Source organism: Larimichthys crocea, chromosome II (assembly GCF_000972845.2).
Source record: "Larimichthys crocea isolate SSNF chromosome II, L_crocea_2.0, whole genome shotgun sequence".
NCBI lineage: Eukaryota > Metazoa > Chordata > Actinopteri > Sciaenidae > Larimichthys > Larimichthys crocea.
In genome coordinates this window covers 9,303,213-9,317,531 of record NC_040012.1, presented here as the reverse complement: position 1 = coordinate 9,317,531, position 14,319 = coordinate 9,303,213, and the positions used below count along the sequence as shown (strand labels likewise).

At 39.1% G+C, this 14,319-nt stretch overlaps 1 protein-coding gene across 3 annotated transcripts in view; it reads left to right on the top strand.

Annotated features, from left to right (window-relative positions):
• The window catches only part of cacnb2b (calcium channel, voltage-dependent, beta 2b), a 37,361-nt gene that overhangs the window by 18,321 nt on the left and 4,721 nt on the right, over positions 1-14,319 (top strand). For 2 of the 3 annotated variants that reach the window (XM_027289557.1, XM_027289563.1), the window contains 12 exons: positions 4,273-4,338; positions 7,089-7,211; positions 7,451-7,590; positions 9,080-9,138; positions 9,224-9,249; positions 9,746-9,826; positions 9,937-9,995; positions 10,105-10,214; positions 11,027-11,035; positions 11,990-12,141; positions 12,291-12,386; positions 13,241-13,414. In XM_027289557.1, coding sequence (XP_027145358.1) covers positions 4,273-4,338; positions 7,089-7,211; positions 7,451-7,590; positions 9,080-9,138; positions 9,224-9,249; positions 9,746-9,826; positions 9,937-9,995; positions 10,105-10,214; positions 11,027-11,035; positions 11,990-12,141; positions 12,291-12,386; positions 13,241-13,414 — 1,095 coding nt within the window. The remainder of the gene's footprint in view (positions 1-4,272; positions 4,339-7,088; positions 7,212-7,450; positions 7,591-9,079; positions 9,139-9,223; positions 9,250-9,745; positions 9,827-9,936; positions 9,996-10,104; positions 10,215-11,026; positions 11,036-11,989; positions 12,142-12,290; positions 12,387-13,240; positions 13,415-14,319) is intronic. The other variant, XM_027289562.1, reaches the window with a different exon arrangement.

The following is a 14,319-nucleotide window of genomic DNA, read 5'->3' as shown; positions in this document are numbered from 1 at the left end:
AGTTTGTCCTCTGGGGAATCTCAGTGCTCCAGGCCAGCCAGCTGGCTCCTGGTGCCTCGATGGCTCTGATTATTTCAGTTTACGGATGGAGTCCATCTCCCCAATCAGATGCCCCTCTCTTAATGTACTCCCCTGGCACGTGCTGAAAGAGCTGTGTAAACGCTTTTGAATGTGGTAAGGAGTCACCTTCAGGTAGCACATGAGAGAACATGGCTTTTACTTGTTCACCCACCCTCCCGTTCTCCTCGTCCTCCACACTTCCTTTGCCCACCTTCTAAGCCACATAATCACATTAAGAGGCTGGGATGGTTCTCCAACAGGGAAGGAGAGGAAAGAAGCGGGGGGTGAATGAAGAAGTGGGGTAGAGAGTTTGAATAAAAGACTGGATTAGAAAATGAATGGAGCCATATTGGACATTTTTTAAAGGACAGGGCAAAGAATATCAGAAAAATGAAACATACTAGAAATAACTCACAGTATAATAGTATTGTAGCTCAGGAGTTCTGGGTATTATTGGTCAATAAAGAGGACATTTTCCTCCAACTGAACTGTTCTGTGATTTATAGCAAAGTAGCACGGACCAGTGTGTAGGATTTAGTGGCATGTAGCGGTGTAGCTGCTGATTGCAACCCCCTCATCTCACCCTCTCCTTCCTAGCATGAACGAGAAACTACAGTGACCACGAAACATGTGAAAAATGCAAAGGGCTCTATATAGAGGGCTACTGTAGAAATATGGTGGTTCAGCAACAGGACTCTTTGGAAGAAGACCCACGGCGTCTGTAGACATAGTATACGCATAATCAATGAATAATCAATGAACTAATTCAATTCTATTTAGAAATAATTACTGCTTTCAGTCAAATGCTGAGGTAAACATGATAAACATTGATATAAAAATGACTCATCATGCATTTTAAAGTATCAGAATTACTTTTACTTCTGAAACTTGTCACATTTTCTATATATTATACCTGTGGTGCCTTTGACATAGAGCTTACTATGCAATAATTAATCATATATGAATGCAACCCAGTTAGTACTCATTTCTAAGTCACCTGCAGTAGCGAGCTCAACATTGTTTAATAATTCAGCGGGGGCGTTTTGTACTATTGGCTGGGTGACATTGGCTTGCAGGAGAGGCGGGTGCTGTGCGAACAGATGTCTACACCAGCCATGGGTAAACAAAAACTCATGCCTGGGCATAATTCTGCCCCAGGGAGATTTACTTCCTCCTCCTCCTCTCTTATTCCCACCTCATCATTCTTCAAATTCTCCGTCTTGACATCGTCTCTACTGCATCCTCCCGCTTCTGTACAACTTATTCTCTCTACTAATTACCAACGCTGCTCCACCTTCTTAATACGTACATCATGTCCTTCTTTCAGGACTTATTTGCCTTCAAGGTTACTGCAGTTTTTTTTTTTTTTCAAATTATTCATTTTTTTTCCTATTTTAAGGACATCATATATTATATATTTTCAGTTGCGCTCCTGAATTACTGATCATCTTTATTTTATTTTGTGTCCTTGCACCACAGCCCCCTTTTTCCATCACTGACATGAATGACGTGATTAACTTAGCTTAGCATAAAATCTAGAAGCAAATCTGGCTGTTTCCAAAGTTAAACGTACACATACCATCACCTCTAAAGCTCAATGATTAAAATGTCTAAAACAGAAATGTAAAGACAATGATTTATGGTTTTAGAGCTGGTTACATGCTGGAGCTATTATCTCTCTATGACCAACAGTATATCCATCAACCATGCACCTTTTAACTGTTCTCACTGTAGTGACAGGACATTTCAGTTTGTGTATGCCTCTTACAAAAATGTATTTGCTAATGCAAATTAGTTTTATATAAACTTAATATTTAAGAAACCGAGGAAAAGAAGAGGCACTACCTGACATTAAATGGTGTAGTCAGATGTCTTTCTGTTTCCAAACAGTACTTTTGTTAAACTGAAAAAATACAAAACTGAAAAGATCACTTTAAGTATTAGAGCAAGTAACCTGGTCATATATGAGGTCATATACTGCGCACTGACATCTCATTGATAATCAATATAAACATGGGATTACAAGATTCACAAATTGTAATGCAACATATGTACTACTTAGCATAAAGCAAGGTACTTGAAGTGTAAATAAATGACATATATTCTAAAATATTGTGGCCTTTACCAACGTTTCATGGCAATACACAAAATAAATATATCACCGTGTGTGAAAGCAGTTTGAGATTAGATCTGAGAATATGAACTTCAACACACTGAAAGTCACCGAGGACTCTGTTTTAAAATGCATCAGACTGAGCAGACCGTCTGCAACAAGAGACAACGAGATGGCTGATTTGTGACTTTAGGATGCAAGTGTGTATCTTGAGTGCCAGATTGACGCAGAGGGCTGTGCCACCTCCTGGCTATGACATAGAGGGCATTAATTACCATGTCTTTGAGGGGACAATCTAATCTCTGGGACGCGTGGCACATAAACCTAAACGTCCCAAGAGGCATCTGCTGCAACACTTCCTGACAATTACAGGCAGGAGGGTTCTGGGAAAAGGAACAGTAAGTGAGAAGGCATGTCTTGGAGATGTTATTAGGTTAAAAGCTTAAACGTGAAGTGTTCAGTCACTTTGAATTGATACAGCGATATAAATAAATATTGATGCTTATTCATATTTTAACTACGAGGGTTCAGTCAGCTCTTTACAGGTCCAAAATATTGGAATCAATCCAAAACAGCACCTGTATTCTATGGGGATTCATTCATTTTTAGGAAATCTATATCCACCTGAGGATAATTAGATCTGAAAAGACCATAACAGAGAGAGAGAGCAGCAATGCCTGCAGCGGCATTATTATCTATGAATGAACAAGAAGCCATAGTAAAAAAAAAAAAAAAAAAAAAGAGCAGCACTATAATAATAATAATGTCCTAAGACCAAATGTAAAGTCATAAAATGTCATTCCAAAAACAATTGGATTCTATGTGGCAAAGACTAATTTATAGAAATAACTGTTTGGGTAGGAATTTTCTAACCAATTTAATATCTGTGGATCAAATTCTAAAACGCTGGTTATGTGAGGAGAGTCACTTATTTTGTGAATTCAAAGTAGCCCTCCATCAAAATCATGTTTTTTGAAGTTGCAGTTGAACACTACTCAGTCTGTAAGAAGAGTTGAATAATGTCTGTGGCTCTGGAAGACCTTTGTCAATCAGATATTATACTTGAAATACAAAGGCTGGTAGCTCATCCGGTAGAGCATGCCGCCCATAAAGACTGAGTCCTTGCCCCTTTGTTGCTTGTCACCCCTTCTTTCTCTCTACCAACTGTCATGTCTATCCTTGTGTGTCCTATCAAATAAGTACATAAATGCCCCATGTGCTATATATAATAAAAAACAAAAATGAAGCCTACTTTACAGCTTTGAGTGTGGAGTCTGAAAGATGCAGACATTTACTTACATACAACCTCAAAGAGGTTCCTGGTTCAAACACCGACTGGGGCCTTTCTGTGTGGAGTTTGCATGCTCTCCAATGCGTCTGCATTTACTCTGGCTTCCTCCCACAGTCCAAAAACATGCAGGATAAATGGTGACTCAATATTGCCCCGTTAGGTGTCAATGAGAGTGTGAATGGTTGTTTGTCTGCGTGTGTCAGTCTGTGATGAACTGCCGTCTTGTCCAGGGTGTACCCCGCCTCTTGCCCAGTGCCAACTGGGATTGGCTCCAGCCCATCCACGACCCTGATAAGGATTAAGCGGTTATGGAAAATGGACAGGAGGGTCTAACCTAGAATGCTATTTGTATTTGTGCATTACAGGAAATGTAGGATCTATTGTTTTTAGAGCCCATAAAAGTCAAAACATCCCAGTCTCTGCTGCATTGATTTTGACCATTTTTCTGTTTCTAGCGAGCCTCCCAACTTTAAGTCTTTGAAATCATTGCTGTAGAAACTCTGTTCCTTCTTGTCTGGCTTTAGAAAGATTGGTTTTCATGTTTATTGATCTATAAATTGGTTGTGTCAAAGATGTTTATATCTGACCTAGTGACATTTTGAGTTATCGTTTTCATATTGTTAATCTGTAACTCATTGTAAGAAGTCTTTCAAGTTTTTCCAATACACTGACAAGTGATTCCAACCCTAGCTTTTAATTCAAATAAAATTGTTAACATCTTCAAAACTGTGGATGAGTCAATAAAACGATCAGATCAGTGCAGAGAGTTGATGAAACTAAATGACATCTGTCTCTCTCTCTCCTGCAGGGAGAGCGTCAGGACTCGGATGCCGTTGAGGAAAGAAACGCTCAGGTGCAGCTGGAGAAGGCCAAGGTACTTGCTCGGTGTTTCATCATGGTGTCAGCTGACCCGACCCATCACGGCCCTCGCAGACTCATTTTTCAGAGAGGCTGCTCACAAGGACGTGATTACATCACAGCCAGGAAACACAGACATCAGGACATCGGATTAGCCGAGCAATATTCTTCTATTAAAATGAGTCACTGCGGTCTTCTTCCTTTTCAACCCTTTCTGGCTTTAATGTCTGGAGAGAGATAATAAAGAAGGATATTGATTATTGCTGATTGAGTTCAGCCGGCTGCTTTGTAGCAATATAGGGAGATAATATTTAATATGTCCACTGCAAGAAACAGAGTGTAATTCAACTATAAATCAAGCAGCCATTTTTAAATGTGATAAATGTTTTTGATTGAGCGACTATCATGATATTTGCAGACAGTGATCTGTAACTCAGTGTGCAGAGAGGGAATCACTTAGTCTAACAGCTTTGGAACATTTAAACTAACAACATTGATTCAATTCAAATAATTCAAGGTTATAAAGATTTATTAATTTGTTTGGATTACATTACTTGTTTATTTATTAGTATGCAGTCACTGGTTTCCAACCTTTTTGGCTTGTGATCCTTCATAGCTAAGTCATGCTTACTCGTGATCCCTCGTCACAGTTGGGGTACCACATGTTCACATCCACGTCTTGAGCAGTTCAACCGCAAAGTGATATTTTCAGCCTGCTTTACTTTTCATAGTTTTTAGTGACCTGATAATACTTGAGGTATTTCTTAAGAACAAAAGCCAAGATTTTAGAAATATGGAAGAAAAATGTTGTTCCCTTACCCCTTTACCTTCAGGGGTCCTGACCCTTCTGGTTAGGAACGAGTATAGAAATGACAGGAACAAAGACAGAGAGAGAGATGCATCAGGTATTCAGTTTCTAAATAATTATAGGCCTCATACATACAGCACATGCCTTGTTGAGCTTTCTCCATAAACATAATCAAGCTAAAGTTTTTTAAGCCTAAAGAAAAAATGCTGTTTTCTGAAATGGACTGCAAGTATAATATGTCAACAGAATTTATTTCCATACTTCAAGAAATTGAAAAAAAACCACTTTGTGATTTAAGTTGAATTCATTTATACTTCAACACCAAGTGCATTCAGAATTCACTTGCCAAAGGTGCAGACTCTTCCAGTCAGGCACTGGCAGGATTTGTTAAAACCTTGAGGTCATAGATATGGTTTGATAGCAATAAAGAAAACATCTTCACTATTTTGCCAACACCCAAGCCAAGACAAGCCAATTAAGGAAGTCGTTTAGGAATTTTACCAAATTTAATTTGTGAATAAAAAAAACAAAAAGCACTTCAAATTCAGAAAACACAAAGAAAAAACAAGATGGAAAATATCAGCTGACATTAAAAACCAATGAAAACTTCAACCACTTGTTGGTGATGTTTAAAACGATAATGATTAAAAAAAAATAAATTAAAAGATAAAAGTCAAAGCTAATCAAAAGTGCTTAAAGCTTTTAAAAGTTTGCACATTTCCTGATAGTCTCTAATGGAAGGGCAGTCACAGAAATGTTCGTCTATTTGCTTAATTGCTGGCTCTGTTATGGTATGTCATTATCCTGCTAAAATTTAAAAGCAATTTGAAACCAGTTCAAGCTATTACAGTCTACCATTACAACCTCTTAAATTAAACCTGTTGCCAGAACGTCCCCGCTACAGACGGCAGTTTTTTTTTTTTTTTTTTTTTGGCCATGAAGGTCATAACACAAATCTATCAAATTATCACAGCTGATATCAAACCCTTCCCCTCTCTTTGCCTTTTAAGCAGTGCCTGCTGATGCACATCCCATTGGATATTGAATTAAAATCCTCCCCCATAGATTTAATGCGCTCCCACTGGTGCTTTGTAATTAAGGTGGCAAACACACTCGGCCCGTCCCCTGCTGACCCCACAGCCTTTACTACAGCCTCATCTTTCCAAAGTGGAGTAATTAGCAGCTTGATCTGCATGCCACTGACATTTGACTCTGATAGGATTACAACTCCGACAGGCATTAATCAAAACGAAGCATACAGTAGCCACTGTGCAGGCAAAACGGAAGATGCAACCCGTCGTTTCACAGCAGGCATTTTGAATTGTCATGGCAGGAAACAAACAGGTGTTACTAATAACATTATGGCTCAATTTAATTCAAGTCACAGAGTAAGCCATGACCGTGTGACAATGACGCAGCATGCACAAAAGCAGGAGGCTAAAACTGAAGCAGCTGAATGTAATCTTCAAGTTAAACTTGTGATTTTCCTACATGTCAAAATGTCTTCTGTGAAAAAGGTTGCTGCAAGAAAGATGCAAGAGTGGCGATAAAACAAGCCACACACTCACAGACACACATTGCCATGCTCCTAGGCATGCACACCATAATTATATCCTAAATGTGTAATTATGTTGGTAACACAATTATAGAAGAAACAAATATTGACAGATTTGTACACAAATCATTTATTATCATGTTAAAAATCCCACCCACATATGGGCAGATTGTGTTTAATGTTCTGTATTTTAAAAAAATAAATAAAAATTACTGTGTCTATCAGTCTCATTTCACATTAGCTCTGGCTTTTTTATATAATATTAGTTGCTCCTGTGTGGAAGATTGTTTTCAATGTGTAGATTTATTATAATCTATGATATGTATTGACTGAAATATGGATTATTTTTGTGTGAAAATGTGTACGTGGGTGAAATGTAGTGACTGTTGTCCTTTGTCCTCAGTACAAACCTGTGGCATTCGCAGTACGTTGCAACTTCTCTTACACGCCAGCAGACGACGACAACGTTCCCGTACCAGGCCAGGCTGTCACCTTTGAGGCCAGAGACTTCCTCCATGTTAAAGAGGTGTGAAACACACACACACACACACACACACACACACACACACACACACACACATATACTGAATCACATACAGGAGGAGCTGCTACACGGACTTGAGCCTTGGCACTCTCTAAAATTTGGATTAAACAGACGGATACACAACACAATAGATAACATGCTGTAACACACATTCTGATTAGAGTTATTAAATAAATGTGGCCAGTGAATGAAGCTTTTTTTTCTTTCTTTTAAATAACCAGAAATTTAACAATGAGTGGTGGATCGGACGGCCGGTGAAGGAGGATGGTGTGGTGGGCTTCATCCCCAGTCCAGTCAATCTGGAAACCATTCTCATCAGAAGAGAAGTCCAGGCGAGGAAAGCTGCCAAGGCCTTAGCCAAGTACGTACAGCATGTTGTTCTTTTCCACTAGCTTCAAAACAACACTAGCAGACAAGCCAAGCTGCAGTGTGCTGACTTATCTTGTAATCCTAATAATAATCTTTATTGGTGCAGCACATGTACAAACAAAACATCACTGCAAAGTGAAATACAGAGGATTATATGACATTTTAGGCATTCAGTTGATGCTCTTTGAAAACATCCACAGATTAGTCAGATTGCATTTTGACCAGAGAGGTGTTATCAGTGTGAAAGGGTCACACCAGGAGTTTTATGAGTAGAAGTGGTTGTGGCTGAGCTGAAGCCCCCAACTGACCCTCTTCTATCCGTGCACACAGTTAGCCGGTTCCATTTTAATCTGGTCTTGGTTGGAAAAATACTTGAAAACTGTAATAACTGTATAAGCACTTAAAGGTAATTAAATTAGCAATTACTCAGCTGTAAAAGTATGTATCCATCCATTCATTTACTTACGTTTATCTGGGGTTGGGTCGAGGTGGCAGCAGGTTTAGCAAGGTGTTCCAGCTCCTCCTGTGGGATCCTGAGGCTTTCCCAGGCCTGATGAGCTATATAGTCCCTCAAGCGGGTTCTGGGTCATAGAACAGTCCTACCAGTAAGACGTGCCTGGAACAGCTCCAAAGTAAAGCGCCCAGGAGGATCCTAATCAGATGCTGGAACCACCTCAAGTGGCTCCCTTTGACGTAAAGGAGCAGCAGGTCTACTCCTGCCTCCCCTTGGATGTCCGATCTCCTAACTCTGTCTCAAAGTCTGAGTCCAGCCACCCTGGAGAGGAAATTTATTTCAGCTGCTTATATTTGCATTCCCATTCTTTCAGTCTTTACCCAAAGCTCATGATCATAGGTGAGGGTTGGAATGTAGATGGGCTGGAAAAAGTAATGTGTTACTTTACTTTCATTACTCGGTCTAGTTCTTTCAAAGGGGCCCTTTAAACAATCTAAATTTATTAAAATAAATTATGAATTAATATGTTTTAAAAATACTTAAATACTTAAACTATATTGCTTTTATTTCTTTTTTAAAATATATATATTTTTTAGCTTTTTTAACAACCATTGCTTTCTATTTATTTCAGCATGGTATAAATTCAAAAATAGCAATGTTTTTTTTTGTTCAGTCAGTGGGTTATTTTAACTTTAATCAGCCTGGCAGGTAAGAAGATCCACTGCCGATGAATGATTTTGATTTGACCCACCTAAGCCAAAAGAAAAACATCTCAAGGATCTTGGAAATTTGGCTTTGGTGGCACTTGGTGTTTGCTGAATCACGTTAAGGGATTTACCCTCTAAGCTTTATATAGCTGTGTCATATAAGTAGGCATACAGTGTGTAAGAACAAATCATTTTCTTGCATAGAGATGACGTGCTCCGTCTTCACCATGACTAAAGCATTGATATTTAGAGGGTGAAGATGAATCTCCATCTTTAGCGGGACAGATCTGAACTAACTCTGGACTTTTCTCTCATTTCAGCAAAGCGACTCAAGCAACTCAAGACATGAACTCAAAGAAATATACTCCTCCATCACAAGGTCAGCCACTGTGCTAAAATGTGTAATTGTTGTCTGTTTTTTGGTGATTGATGGGTTAACGTTATATACCTCTCTCCTCCTTCAGCCAATCAGCAGGTGAAAAAGAAACCGGTAAGTGACCAAACATTAATAATATAATAACTCCACAGTGAAAGATAATGGCTTGCACTCATCAGACTGAAAGTCCAGAAATATATAATATATTCAGTTTACAATCATATTGAACCAACAAACATTTGGCTTCAAAAATGTGGTCAAAATAGTCGGAATAGTCAATTGAATCCCTGGTGATGGACTAATTGGTTAGTCAACTAATAATTGTAGGTCTAATATTCATACGAGAACTGTTGAGTCACAGTTGTGCCATTGCTCTGATCAATCAATGGGATGTGACAACAATCCAGAGTTCGTTTTAGAGAAGATAAGATTTATTCAGTGATGGATGTAGCTGTTCTGTTCTACAGAAGGAAATAAACTTACACTGAGGCTTTTCAACAAAAATGAAATACACTTTTAGTGATACTGATGTTGCTTTCAGTGTAAACATGCATTCACAAGCCACAACATTCATTTTGTGAGTTAAACTTGTGTTTCTTTGTGGCTGTAGGGGGAGCAGGTGTCTATGTATGATGTAGTGCCTACAATGCGTCCTGTGGTTCTAATGGGACCATCACTGAAAGGTTTAGAGGTGAGTCGGCCTCTAGTACTGAACCAATATTGATTGAGTAGTATTTCTAATAAATGTTGGTATTTATGTAGAATTTAATTTGAAAATCTATGTTTCATGTGTGATTCCAGGTTACAGATATGATGCAAAAAGCACTATTTGACTTTTTAAAACATCGATTTGAAGGCAGGTAAGTTCTGATTCAAGTCTTCAGTGTCACACCTTTTTTTATGTGGAAATAACACATACTAAGAAAACACAGCTGTGTAACAACTCCTGTTTCTCTGTGTCGTCTCCAGAATTACAATTACACGGGTCACAGCAGACATCTCTCTGGCTAAGCGGTCCATCCTCAACAACCCGGGCAAAAAGGCCTTAATGGACCGGTCGAACACCCGCTCCAACTTAGGTACACGGCTTCATTATCTTTGGCAACTCTTTTAGCTGTTTGTGTAGTAAGATGATTGAGTTTACCTCATCGGGACAGCATCAGTAACAGAAAACTACACTGATTTCTAAAATAACTTCTTGTGACTGTCTTTGTCTTTCTGGAACTCATTGCATTTCCCTTGTGGCAAACCTCACCCACTTCAAACCCTAATTAGGTTAAATCAAGCAATTGATACTGTCTAACCCAGGTCTGAAAATAATGTGTCACTTTTTCTTTAACTCGTTTAAATTGTGCAGTTTGCGCTCACAGGATTTTGTATAGATGGTCCATTATTCAACAGGATAATGATGTATCAGAGCACTGTGTGCACCATAGTGAAGACAAGTGTAGATAATTAAAGAAATTGTTTTTCGAAGTAGTTTTGGGAGATCGTTGGGACTTGATTGCTTTCTTGCACGTCAATACATCTCATGTTTGTATGCGAAATTTGAAGCTGCAGCCAGTTAGCTACATATTTAGCCTACAGATATGAGTGGTATTGATCTTTAGATCAAACAACGACAAGATTAAAGACTAGATCAAATTATCCTTCAAGCTGCAAATCGCAAAAAAACATGTTGGCATCTGTGACACAAGCAGGTTGTAGGTAGATTGCACTGTGACATGTTTACTGGCTGTTTGCTTTCTTTGCCCCAGTGACATTGTGCAGTAGGCTAGGATGATGAATCCCTCCTTAGACACATAAAGAATAGATGGGTGTCGAACAGAAATGGGATAAGATTTACTTGGTTTTCTCTACTCTTGTCTTTCTCATTGCTCTCTCATCCCAGATGCTGCCGGTATGTATGACTGAAAGCACTGGTAGTCCATGTCCATGTCTGTCCTTCCATCACCTCGTATCTGTAACAACAGCCACTGTTTAGTCAGTGTGTAAATTAACAGGGGTGCTGGCATAAGCAGATGTTCTCTGCTCTGCATATTTGTTTTAGTGCTATACCAGATGTTTAAGTCGTGTGGTAGAAGTAGTATAACTTCTTAAAGTACTGAAACTGCCACTGCCACTGCTTCCTCTATAAAAATCTGCTCTCTCTAGTGGCCAAACTTTAAATTACTCCTCTCATGTCTGTGATACCTCCTGGTTCTCCTAATGGATTAATTACAATGGAAAATTACTTATTTAGGTGGTCTCATTAAGTGAGCACTGTTTCATCATAGGTCACATTTACAGTCTTTTTTTATTATTATTTGTGTCCTTTTGACTTTTTTTTCTTCAATGGAAATACAAATATGACAATGTTGTTTTTGTTTATTATATTGAACTAATAACTAACTAACCAACGTACATATTTTTGACAAAACATACTCTCTGCAAAGTCCATTTACTTTTCGTTCTCAAGCTTTTAATTGAATCACACAGCCCTCAGTAGATGGAGTGGCCAGTTTTAATGATACCCTGACAGACAAACTGAACACTGGCTCTAGAAGAGTATGAAGCACTCAGCAACTACACCAATATTTGCCACCAAAGCCTTAATAACAGACCAGCTCTGTTAATGTAAATATCAAATTAGTTCAAAATGACACACAGTGGTATGATGTAAGTGTTTCAAATAAATTCTCATACATTTGCGAGAGTCAAATCAGGCCAGTGATGAATGAAAATATCTACTGTAAGTCTTCTGAGTTACCTGTGACCTTGTTTTTAATGCTAACATGAAAATGAAGTAAGCACACTTGATGGACCTTCTGGTTCTGAGTTGTCAAAGTCGTGCTTTTATTCTCTGCCTTCACAGCTCAGATTCAGGGGGAGGTGGAGCGCATCTTTGAGCTTGCCCGCAGCCTGCAGCTGGTGGTTTTAGATGCAGACACAATCAACCACCCACTCCAGGTGTCCAAAACCTCCCTGGCACCAATCCTAGTCTATGTCAAGATCTCCTCACCAAAGGTGAGCTTCACCAGAGACCTGCACCTCCTTTTCAACTGACCTAAGTTCAATATTATGTAGTGAGTTTGTATTCTAAATGAACAGCCGCTCGTAACATCTTTCTTTCTCTGCTCCTTTTTCTTCTCCTTTCTGTCACTTCTGTTGTGCAGGTTTTGACAAGACTTATCAAGACTAGAGGGAAGTCACAGACCAAACATCTTAATGTTCAGTTGGTGGCAGCAGACAAGCTTGCCCAATGTCCACCGGTGAGTCCCATCTAGTGGCCATTGTTTGAAATTGGTGCAGTGGTAGTTGACGTTCAGTAAAACTACATTTCATCTTGAATATATGGATATATGGTCATGTTATAAGTTTAGATATTTCAGGTGTTGCACAGAATTATACATACATACATAATCCAGTATTTTAGACTTAAATAAATCATAAATAAAATATAAATAATCCAAATATACTGAATGCTCCTGTCACTGTTCAAATGGGTGCCTGAGATGACCTAATTTCCTCACATCTTATCTGAATCTCATTGCAAGATCTAATTATAGACCTAAATGATTACCAGAAAAGTGTTATTTTTAAAAGGCCCACACACATTTCTGCCACACTCTCAATGGTGTGACTGTTATGGTGAACGACTTTGGACTCAAGATGCAAACACAAGCGGTCGACTCAGTGAAACACAGTATATTGATTCCACAAAGCGTGAATGTGCAGGTGAGTAGGAGATCCAGTGTGGGGGTGGGTGTCTAGGGTTCGTGGCAGATTTCTAAGGTGAAGACGTGACAGAGCTGGACATGGCAAGGAGGTTTTTCTTGGAGAAACAACAAGACTAGCTCTAGAGTTGTCCGTAGCAGAGACTGAACGAGTCTTGGATGTAGGGCTGGGCTTTTAAACTGTAGTGGTTGATTGGCAAATGAGGAAACAGGTGGTGAGATGATGGACAGAAATGCAAGGGGATGGGAAAAACAGCATGAAAACACTGTGAAGCAAGGAGGCCTCCAAATGACAGTCACATTTTATATTTTAAACTACAGTCTTAGCTTGTCCTTCGTTTGTTTACTACTCTTGATCTTTCACTGTCTTTTTTCTCATTTCCCTGTAGGAAATGTTTGATGTCATCTTAGATGAAAACCAGCTAACCGACGCCTGTGAGCACATAGCTGATTACCTGGAGTCTTACTGGAGAGCCACTCATCCACCAGAGATGGAGCCTGTCAACGCACTGGTGGCCCAGCTGGCTGAGAACACACTGCCCACCAGTCCCTCAGCAAAACCAGTAGGTGAAACACAAACAAACAAATCAAGTTGAGACATAATATAATTTCCATCTCATCTCATCCCACTCATCTCATCCGTATCTCCGAGTCTGCGGAATGTAGAAAAAACTGTTGATGCATAATAAATAGGGCTGTCAATCGATTAAAAAAAATTAACTAATTAATCGCAAAAATTTCTGTAATTAATCGCGATTAATCTATCAATAAATGTATCAATAAATTAAATGCATTTTTCTGAGACTGAAGCTTATAATGAATATTTATTTATGTAAAATGATCAAATTAATGTAGAATAAACACAGAGAAAGTATATTTAAATGCATTCATTTTATTGGCTTAAGGTGCACATATGCACAGTGCTAATAGAAAAAAGCCAGAATGAGGAAATATACTGACGAGTGCCACACTCCTGTAGTGTAGACTGGGTGTTTTGCTTTGCGGTGATATGTTAGTCATGTTACTTCTGTGGAATTTAAATTCGGCTTTGCAAACTGTGCAAATTGCCTTGTTTTTGTCCAACGAGCCGTCGGGCAACTTTTTAAAATGAAATATTCCCCCTAAAAGTCCGTCCTTATCCATCTTTACACCACAGACTCTCCTTTAGTTAGGATAGATCATAGACATATATGCACAGACTCTCCTTTAGTTAGGATAGATCATAGACATATATACATAGACGCCGCATTGAGCAGGTTGGTCCGTTGCTGCGATGCGTTAACCTGTCCGCCATATTGGATGTGGCAGATCTGCCCGTAAACTAATACAAGCAGGGCCGGTTTTAGCTATGGGCAATGTGGGCGACCACCCAGGGCGCAGTCTCCGTGAGGGCTTTAAGTTAATGCCTCTTATACACCCATTCACACACACACTTATATATCTGGGAAACAAAGATCTACTTTGCCAC